This window comes from Sycon ciliatum, chromosome 10 (genome assembly GCF_964019385.1).
Source record: "Sycon ciliatum chromosome 10, ocSycCili1.1, whole genome shotgun sequence".
Taxonomy (NCBI): Eukaryota; Metazoa; Porifera; class Calcarea; order Leucosolenida; family Sycettidae; genus Sycon; species Sycon ciliatum.
The window spans coordinates 12,983,992-13,007,116 of NC_088652.1; the positions used below are offsets into that span (position 1 = coordinate 12,983,992).

Below are 23,125 nucleotides of genomic sequence, written 5' to 3' on the forward strand. Positions count from 1 at the left end.
GACAACCTCTACGTGCATGACGCAATCCACAATCAGAATGATGATGTCACCGTCACTGAAGCGTTTCGAAATCCGGCCGCGCCGGTGGCGCCGTGGGTTGTGACGTCATGACATGACCATGATGACCATCGTGACATCGGCGCATCGCCCAAATCATCGTTTCTATCTTCAAAAAGACAAAACTCCTCACGCTCAGCCTACAACCTCTGCGTCTCATCTCCCTTCAAAGTCAAGTCAAACTCAAAGCCAGCAAAATAGAAAGGTTCATTTATTTGGGCGTGCGAGTTGGTGACTGGGAGAGGCAGTTCGAGCTGCTCATTAGACTTCTATTGCATTCCTTCCATGTGGAATTTTCTGAACAGCTGTAATTAGAGTGTAAAGTCATTGTTTTCTTTTCTTTGAAAAGTGCTGAAGAATTTACTGGTAGTGAATTTATCACTTGAAGAAGCGGTTTGAGAAGGAATGTGCTAAATCGGAAATCGTAATGGCGTCTACCAGTGTGTTGTTCGGCGTGTTGGTCACGTTGCTGTCTTTGACGCTGGTAGCTGAGGTAGGTGACAGCATCAGGTTCAGCAGTGTAACTGTTATGCTAGAATTGTTTACGTACTCTGCGATACGATATGAGCACACTTCAGGTCGTTCGTAGAATCTGCGGAATGGGGAGTGTGCGTTGTGATGTCCTGAATACTCAGGGATACACACACATGCACACACACACACACACACGCACACACACACACACACACACACACACACACATACACACACACACACATACACACACTCTCTCTCCGCCCCCCCCCCCCCCCTCTCTCTCTCTCTCTCTCTCTCTCTCCTACCTTGAACCTTGAACGCCCATTGCTGTAGCAATGATAGCGATGGCTTCCTCACGCTGAGGCTCTAAACTCGAAATCTGCAGTATGGCGCATGCTGCTTGAGGTCACCAGGACGACGGAACACTCTGTCACAGCGGTAGTTAGGGCACGGGATGTCTGGGGCTTCCTTCTCGACTCTCTGTCGACAACACTGAAACCAGGCGGCGGATCTCTCCTGCGCTGTGTCATACCAGTCAGTTCAGACAGACCGATGACAGCAAAGCACACCACACACGCACACACACACACACACACACACACACACACACACACACACACACACACACATACACACACACACACAAGCACAAACACCCAGACACACAAGCACACACACGTGCCTGCTATCATTTCGAACTCCATAATGCTATTGGACAATCAAGGATAATCTGTACAACCAATGCTCTGAGTGGAAAATAGCAGAGTGTGCTGTAAAACATTACATCCTATGCTGCTAAATACCACGTCATGGTTCACACCTACAGTGCACGCCTTTTCTCTCTAGCTCTTCTCTTGTTCCTTCTCAATACTTACTGCTATCCCTATTCCAAGTATACGCCCGGTTCCAAAATAACGCCCGTGCCCTTGTATACACCCAGGAAATCGAGGCTGCTATTCTATACGCCCGGGGCCTATACACGGGCTTTTACGGTATTCACTTAAATGTGGGGCTTTGAGTAAAACAAGTTGACCTACAGTACACTTTTTGCCTGTTGAATTGAATGTTCTGACCTGTTGTACACCTTCATGGTCGAAGAGAGTACATTAGCGCCGTGCTCCGCAGTAGAGTGAATTGCTTGCACTGTCACGGTGAGGTGATGGCCCTGCGTGAAAACTTGGAGAAAGTGGAAACACGTTTGCAGGGAAAAGATCATTTTGGTATAATTGCTGGGACTGAGTAATTCGCAAAAGACCGCGTTGGAGTGTGCGAATTCTTTGAAAGGCGCATGTGTGAAATTTATTTCTCTACTTTCCTTTAGTAGCTATCGCGTTCATGCCAATTTATGACAGTGTAGGCAATTTGTTCTGTTTCAGTGAGATTGTCCATAGGGAACAGCTGTTTTCTAGGTCAGAAATTGCTTTTTGTAGTGGAACTAGCTGTTTGGGGTTGGTGGCAAGGACAATATCCCGTCCTATGCCAGATAGTGGTGTGTAGTTGAACATGCCCAGGAGTAGGCTTGCCTCTGTTCCAGGGCTGCACTCACCTACGTAGGAGCTACTTCACCTTGGGTTATGGCCTCCTGTTCTGGGGGCAGCACAATCACGTTGCTTTAGCTAGCGAAACATTCGTGCATTCCTGGCAACCCCCTCAGTATCAGCAGCTGTGCAGCACCAGTTGGACGCATGCTTTGACTGCTGTAGTACGCACCTCTCTAGCATTTGAAAATGCTTGTATAGCTGTTGATGATTGTAACATTGTTTCCCTGCTGTTTTGTGTGCATGCGTGCGTGCATGTGTGTATGTGTGTGTGTACGCGTGTGTGTGTGTGTGTATGTGTATATGTTTGTTTGTTTCGTCGTGACTGGCTGTGCCTCTGGGTGGGTTGTCGTTGGTCTGTTTCCAGGCATCTGTGGACATAACCAAGGACTTTCGTTGCCGATGCGTGTGTCCAAAAGGTCTGGACCAGACGAAGAAGCGTGCTGTGTTCATCGAGAACGAGGCAGACCCAAGGCAGTGGTGAGTTCTTGCTGCTGGTATAGGATTAGTCACCGTGTGCATGTGTGTGTGTGTGTCTGCGCGCGCGCGCGCGTGTGTGTGTGTGTGTGCGAGTGTGTGTGAAAACCCGAAACCTACTCACATTCCCTCTACTGTCGTATGTCAGGGGCGTCGCACACGGTACGGTCACTACGGCATTGACCGCACCACTATTTGCCCCGAGCACCCCGTGAATAAATAAAATGCACTGATTTGGGTTCTAAATTTCCAAAATTTTCGGCTGAGCCACCCCTCCCCCACGAGTTAAATTGTTCTTCAGCTGGCTGACCGTACCACACAAAATTACCTTCCGACGCCCCTGTATGTGCAAACTGTCCACCATACATAATGCATTATTGTTGCTTGTGCAGCCTCAGCAAAAGAAATTAAAAAACAAGCGAAATATTCTTGATGTACGGTACTCGAAGTATTTATTTTTAGTTCTTCAAGTGAACAGGCCCCTCCGATGCCTTCTCGTCCGACCAGTGCTCTAGCTCCTGCTAAGTTATAAGCCCATTGTGCAATGACGTAATTTGTACCATAAACACCCCGCACAGCCACCTGGGCATGGTCGTCTGGGGTGTTGAACAGTGCATTCCTGATCCCAGTGTACTCACATAACACCCCACACAGCCACCTGGGCATGGTCATCTGGGGTGTTGAACAGTGCATTGCTGATCCCAGTGTACTCACATAACACCCCACACAGCCACCTGGGCATGGTCATCTGGGGTGTTGAACAGTGCATTGCTGATCCCAGTGTACTCACATAACACCCCACACAGCCACCTGGGCATGGTCATCTGGGGTGTTGAACAGTGCATTGCTGATCCCAGTGTACTCACATAACACCCCACACAGCCACCTGGGCATGGTCATCTGGGGTGTTGAACAGTGCATTGCTGATCCCAGTGTACTCACATAACACCCCACACAGCCACCTGGGCATGGTCGTCTGGGGTGTTGAACAGTGCATTGCTGATCCCAGTGTACTCACATAACACCCCACACAGCCACCTGGGCATGGTCATCTGGGGTGTTGAACAGTGCATTGCTGATCCCAGTGTACTCACATAACACCCCACACAGCCACCTGGGCATGGTCATCTGGGGTGTTGAACAGTGCATTGCTGATCCCAGTGTACTCACATGCATCACTCATACCTTCCATATTTGGCAATGCGCAATGGGCTTATTGTGGACATTGAAATCCGGCGGAATGACCGGGGCCCGACACCTTTACTGCTCTTAGCGCGTACATACCGGTACGCTGTACTTCACGTACACGTTTTAAAAATGGACCAGCAGTGCTCATGGCTGCAAGGCCAGCACCCCGTGGCCGCTTGACTTCTCAACGGCGCTCAATTATGTGCACAACAGTACAGCAGGCGACACAGTACACTATGTGTGTGTGTATACTTGTGCTATTGTGTGTTGTGTGAACAGCGAGTGCAACAACGTCGTGCCCAATGCCACCATCGAGTTCTGCCTGCAGTGCAAGTGCCAAGTGGAGTCGATCAACAGCTGGATGATAAAGGTAGGCTTGTGCACTGAGTCCACTGACAGTGTGTGCATTGGTGTGTGCTCAGCTTGCTGACTGGCTGGCTCGCTGGCTGGCTGGTTGGCTGTGTGTCGATTTTTTCACGGTTTCAAGTACAGTCCCTTTCGGCTATAGAGTGACTGGGTATAAGAATATATCGGCTACAGTCATATTGGTACGAAATATCAAAAGCAAAACGTATTTTATCCAGTAAAAAATATCACTATAACCAATATTATCGGATGTAATGATATATCGGACAGTATGATGGCAACAAAGAATCAAAACATGCATAACACACTACATTATTATCGGCTATAGCGATAACTTTAAAATACATGTTGCAATAATAATTATCAAAGGCCCTATTTTTTTACTTTCTTCACGTTGCTTATTTTTATAGTGATACATGTACAATGTACATGTACATAACAGAATTTTTTTTATGGAAATGCGGGCACTGTCAACTATGCAGCATGCTCATTTGTCATAATGCCATGCTGGAAGTATTTCCTTGCCTTTCATGTGTCGAACGAAGAAAGAAGAAAAAAATCGATCATATCGCATATAATTATATTGTGATGCATCGGTTATAGTGATAAAATCACGGAAATCAAAAGGGTACGCTATAGCCGATACAGACTGTACTAGTAAAACCTACACCAGGCGAGCACTCGGACAAAGCAACCACCTGGCCCAGAAGACCCCTGCAATTAGGACCCAAGAATGCTATTTCCAGTCCAATGACCCTGGATAAGGAGACCACCTGGTAACAGAGACCACATTTTGAAGGTCCCTTGAGCGATCGCCTTAGACAGGTTTCACTATACAGTGCGTATCGGTTGTGGTGTGGTCGTGTAAAAGAATATACTGCCTACAAGAATGAACTCTCATATTTTCATAATCATAACATGGGTTTCATGTGTATATTTATTCTTACAAGCAATGTTATCGTGTAATAGAATATATCGGTCCTAAGAATGGACTTCGTGTAGCAAAACATGCCAGATCAGTACAAAGTGTATCGCCTGTAGTAATAACATCTGCCCGATACAGTTCTGAACCGACTCGAATTGCATCATATAATGCTGCAAGTGCATCTGTTGTCGTCATGTAACTCATGTTGCTCAGCCACATGGTGAACCTATGCAGGCTATGGCCCAGTATGGGACTACTTTGGAAGTACGAGCAACCGCATACACAGCAGCACTACTTTTTTCGTACGTTGCATGTATGATGATCTTCCTGGCTATGCGCACATGCAAATGATACGTCACACTATATTTATCGCGTGTAAGAAATATCGGAAATAAGAATAGAAAGTCGTTTTTCAAACACCCACGCTATAACCGATACCTACTGTACGTGGACTGTGCTGTTCAATGAAATCCAGTCAAAGAGTGAACGTCACGCCGGACGCTGTGCAGCCCTAGACCTGCAAACACCGGGATGTGAACTGGTGCAGGGCGCAAACTCGACTCACAAGTTCGGAATTCTTTTGAGCGGCACTGTGCTAGTTCTGTGTGCTTGAGCGTTGGGATTCGCTGTCTGTGTGCACGCATGTCACGCCTGTTCCCGTCTGTTCATCTCTCCGGCTCGCTCTCACTCACTCGCACATACACGCACACACGTCTGGGCTCTGAGAGCAGTAAGCAATGTATATAAATGACCACACGATATCGTAGATTTACAGCAGCATACGCATGCTATGGTTCTGTTGTTGGCCATCTAGGCAAGATGGCTAACTGGTGTTTTCTCTTTCTCCACACGATGTCCAATATACGAACATGTTCAGTGTGTGTTCCTGACTGTCGAGGGACAATTCTGTTAAGTTCTCCTTGTCTCCTGTTCTGTGCCTCCTCTACAGTCAATTATCGTACTGATTCTGATCTCCTTCGCCGCTCTCATTGGCGTTGGCATTTGGCAAATTGCCATGGGTATCTATCAACGACGACGAGCTTCAGTGTCTGTTTCCGCACATGACGTTATCCTCCCGGTATGTCTCTCAGTTATTTCTCTCCTTCTCTCTCTGTCCCTCCCTCCATCCGTCCCTCTCTCTCTCTCTCCCCTCCCTCCCTCCCTCCCTCCCTCCCTCCCTCCCTCCCTCCCTCCCTCCCTCTCTCTCTCTCTCTCTCTCTCTCTCTCTCTCTCTCTCTCTCTCTCTCTCTCACCCACACCCACACCCACCCCCACACCCACCCCCCCACACACACACGCACACACACAGTGTGCTTATGTTTGATCCGTACAACTTCTTCTGTGTTGTCTCACGCGCAGGGTGATGAGTACAGCATCAGCTCGGATGAACGCGCCTTGACCCCCGTCGCCGAAGTCGAAGCCAGCCAGGACTTCGTGTTGCACAACCGTGATTCTGGTCGCGAGGGCGCGTCTGGCTCTAGCATCCAACGCTTTGGCCGTCGTGTTCAGGATACCATGCTGGGAGCGCAGCAAGAAGTACAGCGACAGCGTGATTACGTCTACAACCGTCACGCTTTGCTCAGCTAGTGCGCCCTGTGTGTCCCTCGCATGCACTTGTGCATATGAGTGCCGTATGCGTTCTGCACACAGCCGTCACGCTCTATTCAGCTAGTGCTGCCTGTGTGTCTCTCACGCGCACGTGTGTGTGCGTATGCGTGTGCCTTCTGCTTGCACGTGCACACCCACATGTGTATGTACATTGGCAGTGCGTTGCAGTTGAGAAAGGCCTGCTCTCGCCATGCGCGGTGTGTTACTTATTGCTAGCAGCAACTATGCATCGTATACTGGAGCCCCGCTGTAGGGTTAATGGTACAGGATCATGGTGGCCTTGACTTGCTTTTAACTTTTTAGGATAACTGCTATCTGATCTGACTGGTTCTTGCGCGCGTGTGTTTGTGCGCTCGCGGTGCACGCACGCTTTTCCGAGCGCTCCTCCCGCTTCCTGTCAGAGATGCTATCTGTCGACTTGGAGCCATCCTTCTCAGACTCTCTCTAGATCTATCTATCTCTACGCTGGGTGAAGTACTGTTGAATCCGGCATTGCATAGAGGTCGGTGGCATCAGCACATGTGCATAATTGCCAAAACGCTCGCTTTCTTTCTCTCCACGTTGTTTAGCCTTTAGGCGCTTTGAATTATCTATTTATACTCGTAGGGTTAGCTGCTTCGGTGTCTAGGGTTTTAGATGTTTTTGGTTCTGTGTGCTGCTCGTCTTCTGCTTGATATGATTGCCAATTACCTTGGGAATTGCCACTTCCATTGCAATTCCTATTGGGACTTGGTTGTTAGCGGAGGAACTTCATTCGGACATGAATGTTTTGTTGTGTGTCTCCTACGTGAGATTACTGATACCGTCTTTTATTCTGTTCAAGTCATTGTTTTGATGACTGTGATGGACGTTCCGATTTTATTTTTACTTGACTTTTAATTTTTGACTCTGAATTGATCATCTGTGTGGATGTGCGTGCGTCGTTCCTTGTCGAAACAACCCGGGATGTTTGAAACTTCAACAGAGTGTATACATTACCCTGCGGGGGACTACGGCCATTTTTGCCGACTACGAGACAGAAGAAGCACTAGCTACACTCCATCACACATGCAGCCAGCTGGCCCTACCACCCGCAACAAAGAAGGCAACACAGCGGTAGGAGACATTCTGTTGTTGTGTCGTCTGCACCACCTGCTTAGTGCGTTCGTTTTCTTTTGGATTGAAACTGCTGTGGGAAAATCTCAAGCCAGAAATGTAAACAGTAAAACGGAGTAAAAACTAAAAATGCAGTTTCTCTTCTTCGCCTTCGTCACCTCATTCTAATAATTATGGGTAATTGCAATAGTCTTTCTGACATATTATGGTACTTGGGCAAAGAATATTGAATACTTGTACGATGCTTTACTGGTAGTCCGGAAGTCTGTTGCGCACAAGTAGTGTGTTAAATAATAGGTTTGGTCCTCAAGGTCACCCAATTGATTTCGAAAATCATATTTCTAATACCAAGAGTATAATGCTCATGGTAACGTTAACACAAGATTGGAAGATATCCGGGGTTAAGTTCCCTCTCCATTAGCATGCATTAACGTTAGCATTAGCTGGCCGCGGAGCCCTGTGTCATCCATTCGGGGATTTACCCGTCCAAGTGTCATCCATCCGAGGAGCTACCGCGGCGTTGCACTTTTCTCCTTGCCTTCCTCTTTCTTGCACGACCTGCTGCTGCCCGCTTTTTGCTCGGCCCGTTGTCTGACCCACTGCCGCCGGGCGAAGAGAGTACATCCTGCTTGGTCGGACGCTGCCGACGATTGCCTCCCCGGGGCAATGCCTTGTCTTGATTCGGACGTGTCCTCGAGGCAGCATCATCACCAACGCTGGCGTCTGGTCCGGTTTTTGCTACGGATTTGCTCTGCTTGCTCTGCGTAGCGGCAGCGTCATTGTCCGACGACTCTGGTGTCCTGATGCGCGCCGCCGGCTTTGAGCGTGTCTTGCTGATGGGGTGTCCGCCGTTATCGCTCTCTGAATCGCTATCCCGGCGTACCTTGCCGGGTCTCTGCCGTTGTACGCGTGCCTTTGCACGTTTCGGTGTCCTTTTCGCCTGCTCGCGATCGGAATCGTCAGACTCGGACTGCCGTCTCCGCCTGCCGGCTCTCTTGGTCGTGCGGCGAACGGGGACGGCCTTCGCTGGTCGGTCACCGGAACTAGCCAGCGAGGACGATGAGACGGAGTGCGCATGGATTACAAGGGGCGGCTGGTCTGGGATTGAGGACAGGATGAGCTGCGCCTGCTCCAGCTCCCACTGGGACGCTGCAGCGTGGTCCAGCTGAGGCGGTACCGACAACGCACCCAATGAAAGCTCGCCTGTTCCAGGCTGCTCTTTGGGTGGATGTATCACACTGCTGTTGGTTTCTTGTTGATTGGAAACGGTGTTGGTGGATAGGCTTACGTTAGCCCCGGTAGTGTCCAGATGTTTGCCTGAATTTACTAGGGACGTCGATTGCTGTGGGGCAAGTTCGTCTTTATGATCAGGTGTGTTTGCTTTTTCCATCACGGTGTCCAGCGGACACGGGTGTTCGCGAACACTGTGCTTGCTGCTCGTGTTTGCTGTGGCGTCATTGGCCGTACCTTTGCTAGCATCCATTATCTCTCCTGTTCCTATACTGCCCCTGTTTGCTGTTGTGTCATTGGTACCATCCTTGCTCTCTGCTACTCCTGCGCTGCTTGTGTTTGCCGACTCGTCAGGCGACTCATTTTCGTCAGACCACTTCCGGTGCCGACGGCGCACGTAGCGTGCAGCCGCACCTCCGCCGCGTTTGCCCTTGTGATGCCATCGCGGTGCTTGGGAGGTGGTGGCCGTAGCCGTCGTCGTCATGGCCGTAGAACTACTACCGTGTCTGTCGGTAGCCGTGGTGTCATCACCGTCTTCGCCGGCAGCGCTCGTTGAGACCAGACTGCGTTGTCTGTTTGCTGCCATTTCGCCGGTTCCGTCCATCGATGCAAGTTGTGTTGAAGCCGTTCGGGGATGGTCATCGATGCCATCCGTACTCTCCGTGATGTTACGTGTTTCAGCTTCAGCACCGTCTGGCTCTGTTGGTTTCAATTGTGCCTGTTGTGTCGCTATTCCAGTTGTGTTCGCCACAACACTTGCAGGTGATTTCGTGCTCTGGTCCATCACTTCGTGCAGAGAACTGCCGCTTGCTTCAGGGGATTGTGCGCCGCTCGGTGAACTTTCCCTACTCTGCGCACGACTTACAGCCACCTCGACATCATTGATGTCGATCAGCGATGTCGTGTTCGTGGCCTCGGGCTTTTCCGGATCTCCTGTCGGTGGAGGTGTGCTGATGAGTTTTGTTGTGGATGACGAAGCGATCTCTTGCTCATGGCCGCCGTGTGTTATGTGAGGTAGCTTGCCACCGGCGATGGCAGTGTGTACGTCTTGATCTGTCCTGCCTGCACCTTCCTGGGTACAGGGTGCACTGCTGTCGTGTGGGTCAGGTGCACTGTCCGCTAGTAGTTGGGTGTCTGACTGATGCTTGTTCTCGTCAGCGCCATGTCCTGCAAGGCCGGGGTTATCGTCATCGTGTTTGTCAATAGCCTGATCACGAGCAAGCACACATGCTTCACCAGCAGTGCCGTTGCCGAACACGCTCTGCGCGAGCTCCGCTTTCTGCCGCTGCCTGCGCTCTTGTGCCTCCTGCAGCATGGCTAAGCGTGTACTGGAACTTACGGACATTGATAGACTCGACGGCGGTGAGGTCATCAAGTTTCGTGTCGTCATTGACGATGAGCCAGCGCCGCTTCGATTAGCGGACGAGGACATGTTGGAGCCTCCAAACACGCTATCGCTGCCGCAGCTGCCATCCAAGCGGAAGCCGTCCTCGAGCTTTGGCGAACGTAGCACGTCCACTACGATGGATTCGTGCCGGTACTGCGCCGTGGAGTTGCACGTACTGGCCTCGCTGCTGTGCCCGGCCGACGCCAGGCCAAACGCCTCGGCAAAGCTGTCGAACGGGTTGTCCACGATGGTCTCGTGCATCTGCACAAACAGCGGTATGTACGCCATGTAGTCCAGGAAGGAGATCTGAGGAGGCCATACAGACAAACACATACAGGTATGAGTGTATGTGTGTATGTGTGTGTGTTTATGTATGTGTGTATGTGTGCGCATACACACACACACATACACACATGAACACAGGCACAGACATGCATCCGCACACAAACAAACGCGCACACACACGCACAAGCATACACAGAAGCGCACAGGTTCACTTAACGTTTGATAGGTACTTCTATCACCAGAGAAGAAAGAACAAAATGGAAAGGAGAGGGAGAGAGATTATAGTGAAATAAACAAAGCAGGCCATGCTTGGCAAGATAGCATGAAGATACTCATGCGGCTGTTGTTATCTCACCCTTTAATACTCAGTTTTCATCACACTTGAAGTACACATGTCGTCTAGCCCAAAGGACGAACTATTTCTCTACTCTACGCTCCTCGCCACACCACACAACAAAGGACTAGTACAGATTGAGAGAGAGCTTTTTCCTAGGCTCATACACATCACACACTTACCGTTCCTAGGCTCATACACATCACACACTTACCGTTCCTAGGCACATACACATCACACACTTACCGTTCCTAGGCTCATACACATCACACACTTACCGTTCCTAGGTTCATACACAACACACACTTACCGTTCCTAGGTTCTCATCGTCACACTGCTGCACTATGTGATTCTCCATCTCCCGTGGCAGGCCGCCTGCCTTCAGTTCTATTCGAAGATCGTCAGCGTTGATTGTACGGCCTGATGCGCCATCACTACTGCCAATAAACAATTGCTGTACATCCAGAACAGGAAAGAAGTTGGGAAACAGCGTACGATCATACACATCATCATCAGGAAAACATTAGCAGGTGGCAGAACTCCAAGGAGTGCTCTTTGACAAATCCCCGCAGCGCAAAGATTGTCCATGCTGCCGGAACTGACCTTGTAAAACGACATCTTCTTCTCGATGCTGGCAAGGTTTAGTCCGTCCAGAAACATCCGTGTGTCTTTGCTGCAGCGGGAGGCAGCAGGCATATACAGTCAAACCTGTCAAGGTGACCACCTGTCCAAGAAGACCACTGCAACCAGCACCAAAGAATGCTATTTCCAGTCAAATGACCCTGGATAAGGAGACCACCTGGTAATAAAGACCACGTTTTGAAGGTCCCTTGAGCGGTCGTCTTAGACAGGTTCCACTGTAGACGAGTGCACAGAAACACATGCTCATGAATCCACCTGGATCATCGGACTAGCAGGATTCATATCACATCCACTGACATTATGTCATCACCATTGATTGTGGTCACCGGGCAATTCTAGCTGGCCAGGTGTGTGTGGGTCGGGGGGGGGGGGGGGGCACATCCAGGCATAACCGCAGGACCTACGGAAGCAGTTTCGATTGGTCCAGCCAAACCATAGCCCTTTCACACACACATGTATAACCTCCTCAGCAGTAAACATGTATTGTCGGCCAACAAGTTGTCCAGGTGATGACCTGACCAACCAGACCGGTTCCGGCGGTTCTGAGCGGAATGCTACAACTTACTCTAGCGTCCCGATGCGTTCACACAGCGCGGCGACAACAGCAAACATCTTGAAGTTGATACACGGATCACATTCCAGTACCTGCGACAACGTGAGAAGACGTGCACGAACGAAGGACACAATCTATACTTTAGTATGACGAGTTCGTGTGTGTGTGTGTGTGTGTGTGCGTGTGTGTGTGTGTGTGTGTGTGTCAGGCGACACAGCCTTGGCTACGCTATGTGCATAGTCATGGCTTCTTCAGAGCTGATCTCCAGGCCAAACTGAAGTACTCTAATTTCAGAAATTTTCAGTCCTCAATATTTTCGGTATGAGGGCAAAAGGCCAGGTTAGGTGAACAGAAATTTTAGGTACAGAGAAGCAGTTCCCTATTGGATTATGTGTGTTAGTGTTTGTTCGGTGTATTGAAATTTTACGTATGAAACAGATGCACCGAAAGTTCCGAAAATAAAAGTACACCGAAAATTTGTGAAACTACAGTATTTTGCTCTGGTAGACAGACACGTCTGGTTGGCAAGTTATTAGTCGCAAACCCGGGCCTTAGACAATGCTCATTGCATTCTTGAAGAGCATACGCTACAGCAATGAATCAGCCATAATGGCATAAATAGACTGGTCTCTCAATACAGGTGGTCTTTCTACTCAGGTCAGACTGTATGTTGGTGCATGGTCTGGGTCCTGAGATGAGTGTTCTGAGGGCTGTGTCAATTTGCAATGATTCATAATGAAAGATTCATACCTTGAGCACATACTCCAGCTGTTGAGGTGATATGTGTGCAATGGTGTAGAGACTTTCCAGTGCGGCTCGTAATTGCTGTTTGAGTGTAGCAAACAGGAAGAACAATGATTGCATGCACCCACAAATGTGCACACGTGAGCATGCGCACGATTGCTTCTAAAATGGACCGCACCCCAAACACATAACACATAACGTACGCATGTAGGTTCAGTCTTAGCACACAACCATGTACGTACAGATACATACACAGTATGGGATATGGGAATATGCTTCCATCAATGGTCATGTCTTGAGGCAGGCCTTATTCTGCTCACGGCAAGCAGAATTCTTGAGTTCAATTCTCACCTCCTCATTCAATATTCCATCTTCGTCCGTGTCTTCCACCGCAAACGCCTTCGCATACAGCTCCAGCTTTGCATCTTCGACGATGCAGAACTGAGCCAGCTGGTCAAACCCAGAGCCTGGGAAGAAAGTGAGAGTGAATTAAGACATTCACAGAGTATTCGTTGGGTTGTGAATTAGCTTGATGGCAAACAATTGCATCCCTACACATCAACATCCACGATTGATTTCTCCAGTATCTGCATAACTAGTACATTAGATCCTCCAATCATGAGGCAATCTTGCCGGCAGGGACGTTTTCAAATGGAATTTTGCAATGGATGCTGGAGCAGAGATGGGAGCGAGATGCATGCACTGTGAACCAAGGGAGTTGTGACATGTTCAGTATCCCGAGAGACAGAGAAAGAGTGTGTGTGGATGGGGGGGGGGGGGGGGGGGCTATTGCTCCGGCCCTGCACTATCCGTCCACTCTCCAGCCTTTTCAACTAGGTACTATGGTATCTGTGTCCAAACATGCGTTTTCACGTTTCCGGGTGCATTTGTTCCCCCCCCCCCCTCCATCGTTGTCTATGCACACATGTCCACAGAGAGTGGGAAAACCAGCCAGACCTAACAAAAAAACGGTGTTGGTAAGCTCCTCATGCAAAGACAGGTGATATGCTCAGGGAGGAGAGTGGGCAATAGGTCCCTGGGCAGAGAGTGGGGGATAGGTCCCTGGGCAGAGAGTGGGGGATAGGTCCCCGGGCAGAGAGTGGGGGATTGGCCCCTGGGCAGAGAGCAGTGATTTACCTCGGGTGGAGAATGGTGATACGCCCTGATTGGGCTCAACAGAATGTTCTGAGCTCCTAGTAAAGTTAAGTGGAGTGGTGAATATACGACTTCCACACCCTTGAGGGATGGGGGGGGGGGGGTGGGGGTAGTATTACATGTACATGTATCATTACTGGCGTTGGTCTTACCTCTTCTATACTCTATTCCATACTGATGTCCCAGCTCTCGCTTGGCAAACCTACACATACCACAACGTCGATAAGCAGCAACAAAGCAACCAGTCAGTAAGCAGCCACAATGAAACACAACCACAGCAAGCAGTCATGTAATAATATCAACTGGGAGCACACTCTGCCTCGGTGTACCTGTTGACTAGACCATTCCAAAAGGGACGAGTTAAAGGGGAAGTTAAGGCAAAAATCAAAATTTTACCAGTTGTAGTCTTCGGGGTGCTGAGTCGAATGGTCTTGGTCCGAGAAAGCTGAGACGCTCCCTTCCTACTTGAATCCCAATCGAACTCGCGCACTTCCACCGAAACTGGGTGACTGCGCCCTACTAGATGGGGATTTGTATGCAAAATGTCACTAAAAGCGCCGTTTCGTTCTTATAAAAGCACGGATGACCGCGATTGGCCCATATGTTGTAGTCTTTTGGACGTTGAGTCGACTGGTTTTGGTCCGAAAAGGCTGCGATGCAGCGTTCCTCCTTTATTCCCAATCGAACATGGTTGAAGAAGTGGTCACGTGCTCCTGCGTACACCAGTCAGCTGGTCACCATGCCTGCAGGGTACAACTTACTAGCCTGTTTGACCTTTTTTGGGTGCAGTCCTGTCACTCGAGTTGAACTCGAGTTGAACCTTGGTGTGAAAGTTGTCGCCTGCTGGCGTGGTGACCAGGTGATTTGGGCACCCAGGAGCACGTGACCACTTGTTCAACCATGTTCGATTGGGAATAAAGGAGGAACGCTGCATCGCAGCCTTTTCGGACCAAAACCAGTCGACTCAGCGTCCAAAAGACTACAACATATGGGCCAATCGCGGTCATCCGTGCTTTTATAAGAACGAAATGACGCTTTTAGTGACATTTTGCATACAAATCCCCATCTAGTAGGGCGCAGTCACCCAGTTTCGGTGGAAGTGCGCGAGTTCGATTGGGATTCAAGTAGGAAGGGAGCGTCTCAGCTTTCTCGGACCAAGACCATTCGACTCAGCACCCCGAAGACTACAACTGGTGAAATTTTGATTTTTGCCTTAACTTCCCCTTTAACAATAAACCATAGTGTAGTGTTTACCGTCTGCTTCTGGACTAGTGGCTTTGTATTGTATTGTATTGTATTGTATTTTATTGTATTTTATTCGGTATCTCAACAGTACAATGTACAACTTGGGAAGATCCAACTCGGATGGTGAGCCAATTAAATTATGGTGAAAAAAGGAGAAGGAAAAGGACAGTTGGTCATAACTTGTAACCTTTTTTCCTTCTCCCTTTTTGAGAAGATCCAAATGACAATATACATAAACATAAAAGTGGGATATGAATGTACTGTTATAGGTGCTACAGCTAATCATTAATTTTTATCGCAAGTTGTGGGACTAAACTAATATGCTTCGCATTTTGGTCATGTGACTACATTTGTGTAGAAAGTGATCATGTCATGTGACCAGTGGAACCAACATGGCCAACATCACGTGATCCATAGATGTACAGATGTACTGGTGTTGAAAGCGACATGGCTGCCCTGTGTGATCATGTGATAGGCGTGAAACAGCTGTATACAGGGTCATCATCATTACAGAGTGTTCCGTGAGCCTCTGCACAGGGATGAGAAACAATCGTCCGTACCTCATGAGCTGCTTGAAGCGCTGTTCCATCTTCTCCTTGCCGCGACGCTGAATTGCCTCCTTCATCTTCTGCTCGCTGCGTGCTGATGACAGCAACCCATGATGGACACAAAACAAGTCGATGCAACACGACCGCACACGATTGGCAAGCACTGTATTTCCACGAATATAAGTTGCACCTTTTTTCGCTTAACTTCAAGGGCAAAGAAAGGGATTCAACTTGTAATCCAGCGTGACATCCTACTTACATGTATGGGAATATATTGTTGAAAGTTTGAAACAATAGAGGCCAGACCTGAAAATGGGAGTGTGTGTGTGTCATATTATAATCGAGGACGAGTAATACAGCGTGACACAGGGAAATGAAACGTACACGTTTTGTGCTCAACCTGGCACGGACCTCGTGAATTCCAGATCGTGTTTCCATGCCAACAGCTATTGGAGATCCTGCGTGCTTTCACGGTCCCTTATAGTTTTCAGGTGCTGGGAGATGAGTGTGGCTAGCATGCTCATACATTGTCTGGGTTTGAGGTCTCGTAAACGCGTTGTATAAGCGTTCATCAGTTGGACAGAGTCAGAATGCAAAAGGAGTAGACGGCGATATCGATACAAGGGCGTGCACATGCATCGTCATGCAAAGGCTGCTTGACCTGGAGGTTTGTCTTATACAGTGTGCTACTGTCTGGTGAGAAAGACTGGGGATTCAGAGTTGTAGCCTACATGCAGGCCGCTGCTACTCTTATCTTTCATGTAGAAACCTGTAGATAATTGAGACCCCCGGCACCATGTACCTGTACAGTCATGTACATGTACATACGGGTATTCTGCACTTGGTAAACTCTGGCCTGCTAGTTCTTCAGCGCATCATCCTGTGGCGCCCACCAGTACTATGCTTGCTTGGTTGCCGGGTGTGAGCAGCCTTCACTAATACTGTAAACTACCTAATGTTCGCGGTGTATTTAGTAATGTTCACTCTTTTTGCGAGAAGAGCGTAACACGAATATTCACCATCATGACATTAAACTTCAACAGTGGATGTACGCGTGCGGTCACAGTGCTTCGCGAACCGTGATTTGCCATCGTAAACTCGCTGGTTATGAGAAGTCGTGGGTATTTAGTGACGCGAATGTTGCGCCGTTTACAGTACACACGTTTCACTAATATTAGCCCTGGCAACCCGTGGCCTACCTTTCTGCAGTGAGGGTGGTATGGGTGATTCATTCATCGGCATGTCAGCGAGTGGTAGCCGTCCAGCCGCTTCCTCCAGCTTCTTGCTATATTTGGTCTTCTCCATTCCGGGGATCTGTGGCACGTACTGCACGCGGGGTTTCCCCTTCTCCCTCATGCGGAATGTGTCCTGCAGCAGTGAGGTGACAGGAGCGGAATACGATAAAAAAATATGAACAGAGGCAAACACACAAATGAGTACAGTGGGATACCGTAATGTCGCGTGTTAAAGCCGGGCCTATTCCTGCAGAAGCCAATGTCAGGGCTAGGCTTCTATTCACATCAGGCTTCTATTCAAACCAGGTTTGTCTATGTGTGTCAACACTAAAACAGGCTTATGTGCCGACAGTGTATCTTGAAAGTCAGGCTTGTATTCAAAACAGGCTTCTATTCAAAACAGGCTTCTATTCGAAATAGGCTTTAATACAAGACACTACGGTATTCCAGGACGTTGGCATGTGTTCATTCACCACACGGTGAGATGCTCCGTTCAGCACCCTGAATTCCTGATGACACTCATTGCGTTGGAGAATCTGTGAATGGATGCGCCAGTGTTGTTGGTGATGGCGTTGGCGCTGGTGGTGGTGGTGGGGGGGGGGGGGGAGGAGGAGGGGAGGTGTTAATCACTGGGAACAGATTCCTAAAACTATACCGTGACTGAGGTTTCCTAGAGGTATTGGAGGCCACTGCATGCCTGGCTACAAGCGCCCCTACATCACCATCACCTACATGCTTAGTCAGAGCGACTAACTCACTCACCGCGTGTTTAACCCTGTGGTTGTCCTGCACAAGCAACGCAGCAAGTGAGGATAGCGTTTTCTGTTTCTCCAGCTGCTCGTCTCTCTTCTTCGCCTCCTGCGCAGAAAGAAATACCACAGCAACAGTCTTTATTACAGCAAGATGAAAGGGTGAAGAACACGGTGGAGGGATGATATCCTTAACTGGGCTCTTGGTGGCAAAGCTTTGAAATCCCCCCGTTCCTGGACCCCGATATCCATCCTCTGCTTCCACATACGGTCATGAGACATTATACTCGCTATGACCCTCCCATCCTCTTCCCTGCACCCCCCTCCCCCCTAACCCTCTCTTCTCCTTCCTTTCACCCCCCCCCCCCCACCACCACCCCAGGAGGCGGCACCCATACTATAACATGGCCTAGTTGGAGAACTTACCTGTTCTTTCGACTTCTTGGCGGGCGCCTTCAGCTTGGTAAGTGCGGGCTGCCTGGGTCGTTTGGTCACTTTCACCACGTCCTTGACTTCGACGACGGATGGCTGCTTCTCGTACTTGAGCACCTGCGGGTTCTGCGCCATGAGGTCATCCTCGGCGAGGCCACGAGAGCGAATGTCGCGGGCGCGAATCGTGGCGATGGTCGATGACGTCGGAGAGGGGCCGGATGAGCTGGACGGGAAGCGACTTCTGGACACGTTGCTGCTCATCATCTTCTTGAGTTGCTGTTGTTGCTGCTGCTGCTGTTTGGACTTCTTCTGTGAGACGGGGACGGTGCTGGCGGCTTGCCTCTTCTTGCCGCCCTTGCCCTCGGCCTTGCGTCCTGATTGGCCAGTCTGTGGGTATCATGGAAACAGAATTCCAAACACGATGTTCAGCGTGTGAAATGTACACGAGATGTCAGCACACAAGTGCTGCCTATAAACCTGTTTTAAGTGAAAAAGCGTTGATTGAAAGCAAGATTACTATCTTTTGCTATAGGCACATTAAACAGAACACTTTCCCAACAAGCACTGGACTTCTCCATATGGTGCCTCATAAACCGACCAAATCCATACTTGGCAGTCAGGTGAATACCAAAGTAACATATGATGGTAAAAAACTATCATACGGTGGACAAAGCCAATGAACAGGTGCCAGAAGGACCCATTTACTTAGAAGTCTTGGCCATCAAACTGTGTGCCACTGTGAGCGCCTTTCGAAACAATCATTATAAGCACAGTCTACCATTTATTTCTTCTTGCTTGGTATATCAATGTTGCATTTCCGTAAGAGGTTCCTCGGGCATGCCTACCTGCGGTTCACGGCCTACGGTTATACCGCCGCCGTCACGACCGCTGCTGAAATCCGCCGCCTTGCTGTTAACGGCCAAGTCTCCACCGGACAGGCCTTTCGCGGCCGCTGTGCTTGCAGCCCCTACCGCTGCTGCTGTCGTAGTGCCTGTGGAGGATGCCGCCGACGTGGTGGAGGTGCTGAGCTTCTTGACATTCCCTCCTCGGCTGCTTGCCTTCACCTTACTGCCACTCCGAGACCTGGAGGTAACCGTTCAAAAGAAGCAGAATACGCACAGCAAATGGCTTGTTTGGAAGCGGATGACATCCATGCTGGGAACAGCAACTCAAACTGATGGAGAGGCCACCGATTACAGTACCGTCAGTTGCCGAAGAACTGGGGGGGGGGGGGGGGGGGGGATGGTCAGCCTTGTAGCCAAGACCGTTCTTTATTTTACGTACTACAGTCTATGCACCGTTCAGTCACCGTGTATACATTGGTATGCTGTGCTTGATGAAATCCTAGCCTGTTTGTTCTTCGGCGCTGTATGTTCTCCGGCACCTGACAGTACTGTACGTACGGCGACAAAACAAATCAGTGTGTACCCTGATTCCAGGGCACGTCATGAACCGGCCGTGCTATGCCTGTTTTAATACCACGCGATGTGTCGACTGAGCAGTTGCAATGCAGGGAAAGTAGGGACTTAGACACGTATGAGGCTACAGGTTAACCTTAATAGTCACTAATACAATGCATACCACATGCGATAGTTTCATGCAAATACATACCGGTCTTCAGAACTTGCTTTGCTGCCGGCCTTTCCTGTTTTCTGGAACCACGACATGCAAAAGAGACACATAAACACAAACACTTAAGTCATATCACAGCTTTTCCTCACGGTAGCAGGCTTCAGTGCACGGCGTACATAGCAAAGGTAGTTGTGATGCTTCTGGTTTCATGTAGATCAGGGTGGAGTAGGGTACAGGAAGCTGTCACAAAAACATAATGCAATGTGCCCAAAACGGTGTATGCTTCAACCCCGGAGTTGGAAGATCTAGGTGATCCGTGGTCTATTCACTCGCAATTACGATCGCGGCCTTGACCGGCTGACCCCAAGCACGGCCAAGACAAGCGATGCCGTACGCTAGTGTGTATAAACAAACCCTTCCGGTGACCGTAACGAGTAGCCCGGGGTGACGAAAACCATATTCTTTTCGCCTTATAGTGTTGCCCGTGTTGTCTCTCCCTGTACCCCCCCCCCCCCCCCGCCCCCCCCCCCCCCCCCCACACACACACACATGCACACACAGTAACATATACACAGCACATACCTTTTTCTCTGCTGATCCAGTGTCGTTCGTGCCCAATTTCTGGGAGGAGCTCTCAGCTACTGCCGGCGTCATACCACTCTCTGCTAGTTGAGCAGAATCGGCTGCAGCATGTTCCGGTACCGGTGGAAGCCGAGATGTTTGCTTTGCCCGAGCACCTTTCTTTGCTTTGCCAGCTTTCTTCGTTGCTGCACCTGTCTTGTCTGCGTTGGCTGATTTGCTTGGTGCGAGTGGGTCGGCTGATTCCGTGCTTGGCAGCGCAGTCTCCTCCCTCTGCCTCTTCTCTTCACGTACCTTTCGCTTTTTCTGCAGCTCTGCCTTCTGTTTCAGCCGTGCCTCCAGCAGCTTCTTCATGTTCTTCATGGCGCTGTTGTCTTCGTCGCTACTGGCCTTTCCCGTGCCCACGCGTGACATGGTTTTGTCGTCGTCCTCGCTGCTAGTCTCGGAGGCATCATCCGGCGGCGCTTTCTTCTCAGCGGCAGCGGCGCTCTTAGGATTGCGTTGCCGTCGACGACGGGGTGCTGGCTCGCGTTTGCACGTCTCTCTGCCCCGGTGCTTCTTGTGCTTCGACGTCTCCTTGCTCGGTATCAGTGAACCCTGGATGCCACCGGCGATGTCTTCATGGTTGTCGTCGTCTTGTTCGTGGATTTGCTGCAGACGTGCAGATGGCAGGGCGCCGTCCTGACAATCCGTCGGCTTCATCAGAGTGAGGTCGGTGAACGGTGACATGAGACCGGCACGCGAGGCGACTGGCATCGGCCGGTCAGCCCGCTTACCCGGCTGCTTTCTAGAGCCACCGGTCCCGGCCGCCGTCTTGGTGCTGTAGATGCTCTTCAACTGACTCTCCTTCGCCTTGAGGCGTGCCTCTCGCCTCGCAGTGGCTCGCGGGTGCGCCGACGCCTGCTTCTTCCGCTTGGCTTTGGACTTGTTGGTGGAGGGCTTTGCGGCGCGTTTCACAGTCAAGCCGGCGGTCGAGGCATCCTTTTCTAGCGCTGGTACTCCTTGTGTTGGCTCCACTGTAGGCATGTGGTCCATGCTAGAATCTGCAGAACATCATGGGGGGGGGGGGGAGGACATAACAGCCAGTATCTCAGGTTAGGGCAATTTAATGCAGGTACAGGTCATGGTGTAACTGCCTGGAATTGCCATCCTGCAGTAAAACATTCTAAACGTTTCTGTACGTCTCAACACTGCAGCGCAATCTTGTCAAGCAATTGTATTGTAGAACGTATACACGACATGAGGACGGTGGAACCAATATGGTTGACGTAAATGTGACTCGTTCGTGCAGTAGGTGACTAGAGTTGAGATCAACATGGCTGACGTCAATGTGACTCATTGGTGCGGTGGGTGACTGGAGTTAGGATCAACATGGGCGACGTCATGTGACCAATGGATGCAGGGATTTTCTGGAGTTAGAATCAACAGGACTTGTATGGTCTGCATGTGCTGCATGTCCAAACCTCTATTGTAAGTCTACACGTTTTGCAGCGCATAAAAAAATTAAAACGTCAGCTTCCATGAACTAAAATCCTTTTCGGCCGTTTTAAATCTCTGCCCGTGTGGCTCTCGACTGTATTATGGTCATTAGGGGTGAAACGATTAGTTCGAATATTCGAGTGTTCGTTCGAAAATCTCAAACGAGCGAGTATTCGAAATTTCGCACTCGATTTTTTTTTTTTTTTTTAGTACTGGCATTCTATTTTCAAAAACTTCTGTTGCACTGCTCATCGACTGGTGTGCATGCATTATTCGTGCCTTTGAGTCAGTATTTTATGACTTGGAAGATGCAAGTAAGGTTATTTTGTTTTGAGATAATGAAAGTACTGGTGAAAATCGTTACTTTACACTCTGTACAAGAGGTTGGCGACTTTTGTGCTACGCTCACAGATAATTTCTTCTGAATTGGTCGAGAACTCACAAATCTAGCGTTTTTGAATTTCGATAAAATACTCGAAATAATCGGATACTCGATCGAACATTATGAATGAGTGATCGATTGGTCAAAATGGATACTCGTTTCACCCCTAATGGTCATACTATATCGTGCATATAAAAATGTCTGCCACAGCTAAATTTAGGCCTCAAAGTGCGAAGCCGAAAGTAGCCAAAACGTATCCGCCAAATATTTGTCGATTTACAGTATTGCATACCCAGTGGTAAAGGAGATACAAAGAACGTGTTCTATTTTGAAGTACGTTGTCACAAAACACGCCAATGTATACCTGCTTCGCCTTCTTTGACTTCAGGCTCTACATCCGATACCTCCGACTGCGATGAGTCCTCATCCGCCGATGAGGAAGAAGATGAGGATGATGACGCGCTGGATGGCATGTCCCTGGGTATGTAGTCTCCTGGACGAACACCACATTACATTGCACAGCAACGCATTACACAGCAAGACAGCACGCAGCAAAACATGATGCAGCAAAACATTTCATAGCAAGACAGTACGCAGCAAAACATTATGCAGCAAAACATTTCATAGCAAGAAATTGCAGCAAAACATCACAGCAAAACATTACGCAGCAAGACATTAAGCAGCAAGACATTATGCAGTAAAACATTATGCAGCAAGACATTATGCAGCGAGACATAATGCAGCAAAACGTTATGCAGCAAAACGTTATGCAGCAAGACATTACGCAGCAAAACATTAGAGGGCAATACACTACATATCAAGACATGCCGGGAGAAAGCTGGG

General features: G+C 49.4%; 2 protein-coding genes across 2 annotated transcripts in view; one reads left to right on the forward strand and one right to left on the reverse strand.

Moving 5' to 3' along the window:
* Positions 1-172: 172 nt before the first annotated feature.
* LOC135826062 (proton-transporting V-type ATPase complex assembly regulator TMEM9-like) lies at positions 173-7,546 on the forward strand. Its single transcript, XM_065338701.1, has 5 exons — positions 173-550; positions 2,440-2,552; positions 4,017-4,107; positions 5,978-6,106; positions 6,388-7,546. Exons 1-5 carry the CDS (start codon positions 485-487, stop codon positions 6,613-6,615), a joined length of 627 nt encoding a protein of 208 aa, XP_065194773.1. The 5' UTR covers positions 173-484; the 3' UTR covers positions 6,616-7,546.
* A 309-nt stretch (positions 7,547-7,855) lies between these two features.
* Positions 7,856-23,125, reverse strand: part of LOC135826061 (uncharacterized) — a gene marked incomplete in the record, with an annotated part of 23,221 nt that continues 7,951 nt past the window's right edge. Inside the window, 15 exon segments of the mRNA XM_065338699.1 lie at positions 7,856-10,654; positions 11,278-11,421; positions 11,571-11,640; positions 12,175-12,254; positions 12,913-12,987; positions 13,258-13,373; positions 14,214-14,263; positions 15,867-15,948; positions 17,054-17,222; positions 17,852-17,947; positions 18,265-18,657; positions 19,116-19,353; positions 19,882-19,922; positions 20,425-21,464; positions 22,647-22,775. Of these exon segments, the coding sequence (XP_065194771.1) occupies positions 8,225-10,654; positions 11,278-11,421; positions 11,571-11,640; positions 12,175-12,254; positions 12,913-12,987; positions 13,258-13,373; positions 14,214-14,263; positions 15,867-15,948; positions 17,054-17,222; positions 17,852-17,947; positions 18,265-18,657; positions 19,116-19,353; positions 19,882-19,922; positions 20,425-21,464; positions 22,647-22,775 (5,153 nt within the window).

What these genes read in the sequence shown, in the direction of transcription:
- LOC135826062 (XM_065338701.1), top strand. Translation starts at nt 485, where the DNA reads ATGGCGTCTACCAGTGTGTTGTTCGGCGTGTTGGTCACGTTGCTGTCT. An exon ending in GAGGCAGACCCAAGGCAGTG is followed by an intron (nt 2,553 to 4,016) that starts GTGAGTTCTTGC and finishes TTGTGTGAACAG; the next exon opens with CGAGTGCAACAACGTCGTGC. An exon ending in CACATGACGTTATCCTCCCG is followed by an intron (nt 6,107 to 6,387) that starts GTATGTCTCTCA and finishes TCTCACGCGCAG; the next exon opens with GGTGATGAGTACAGCATCAG.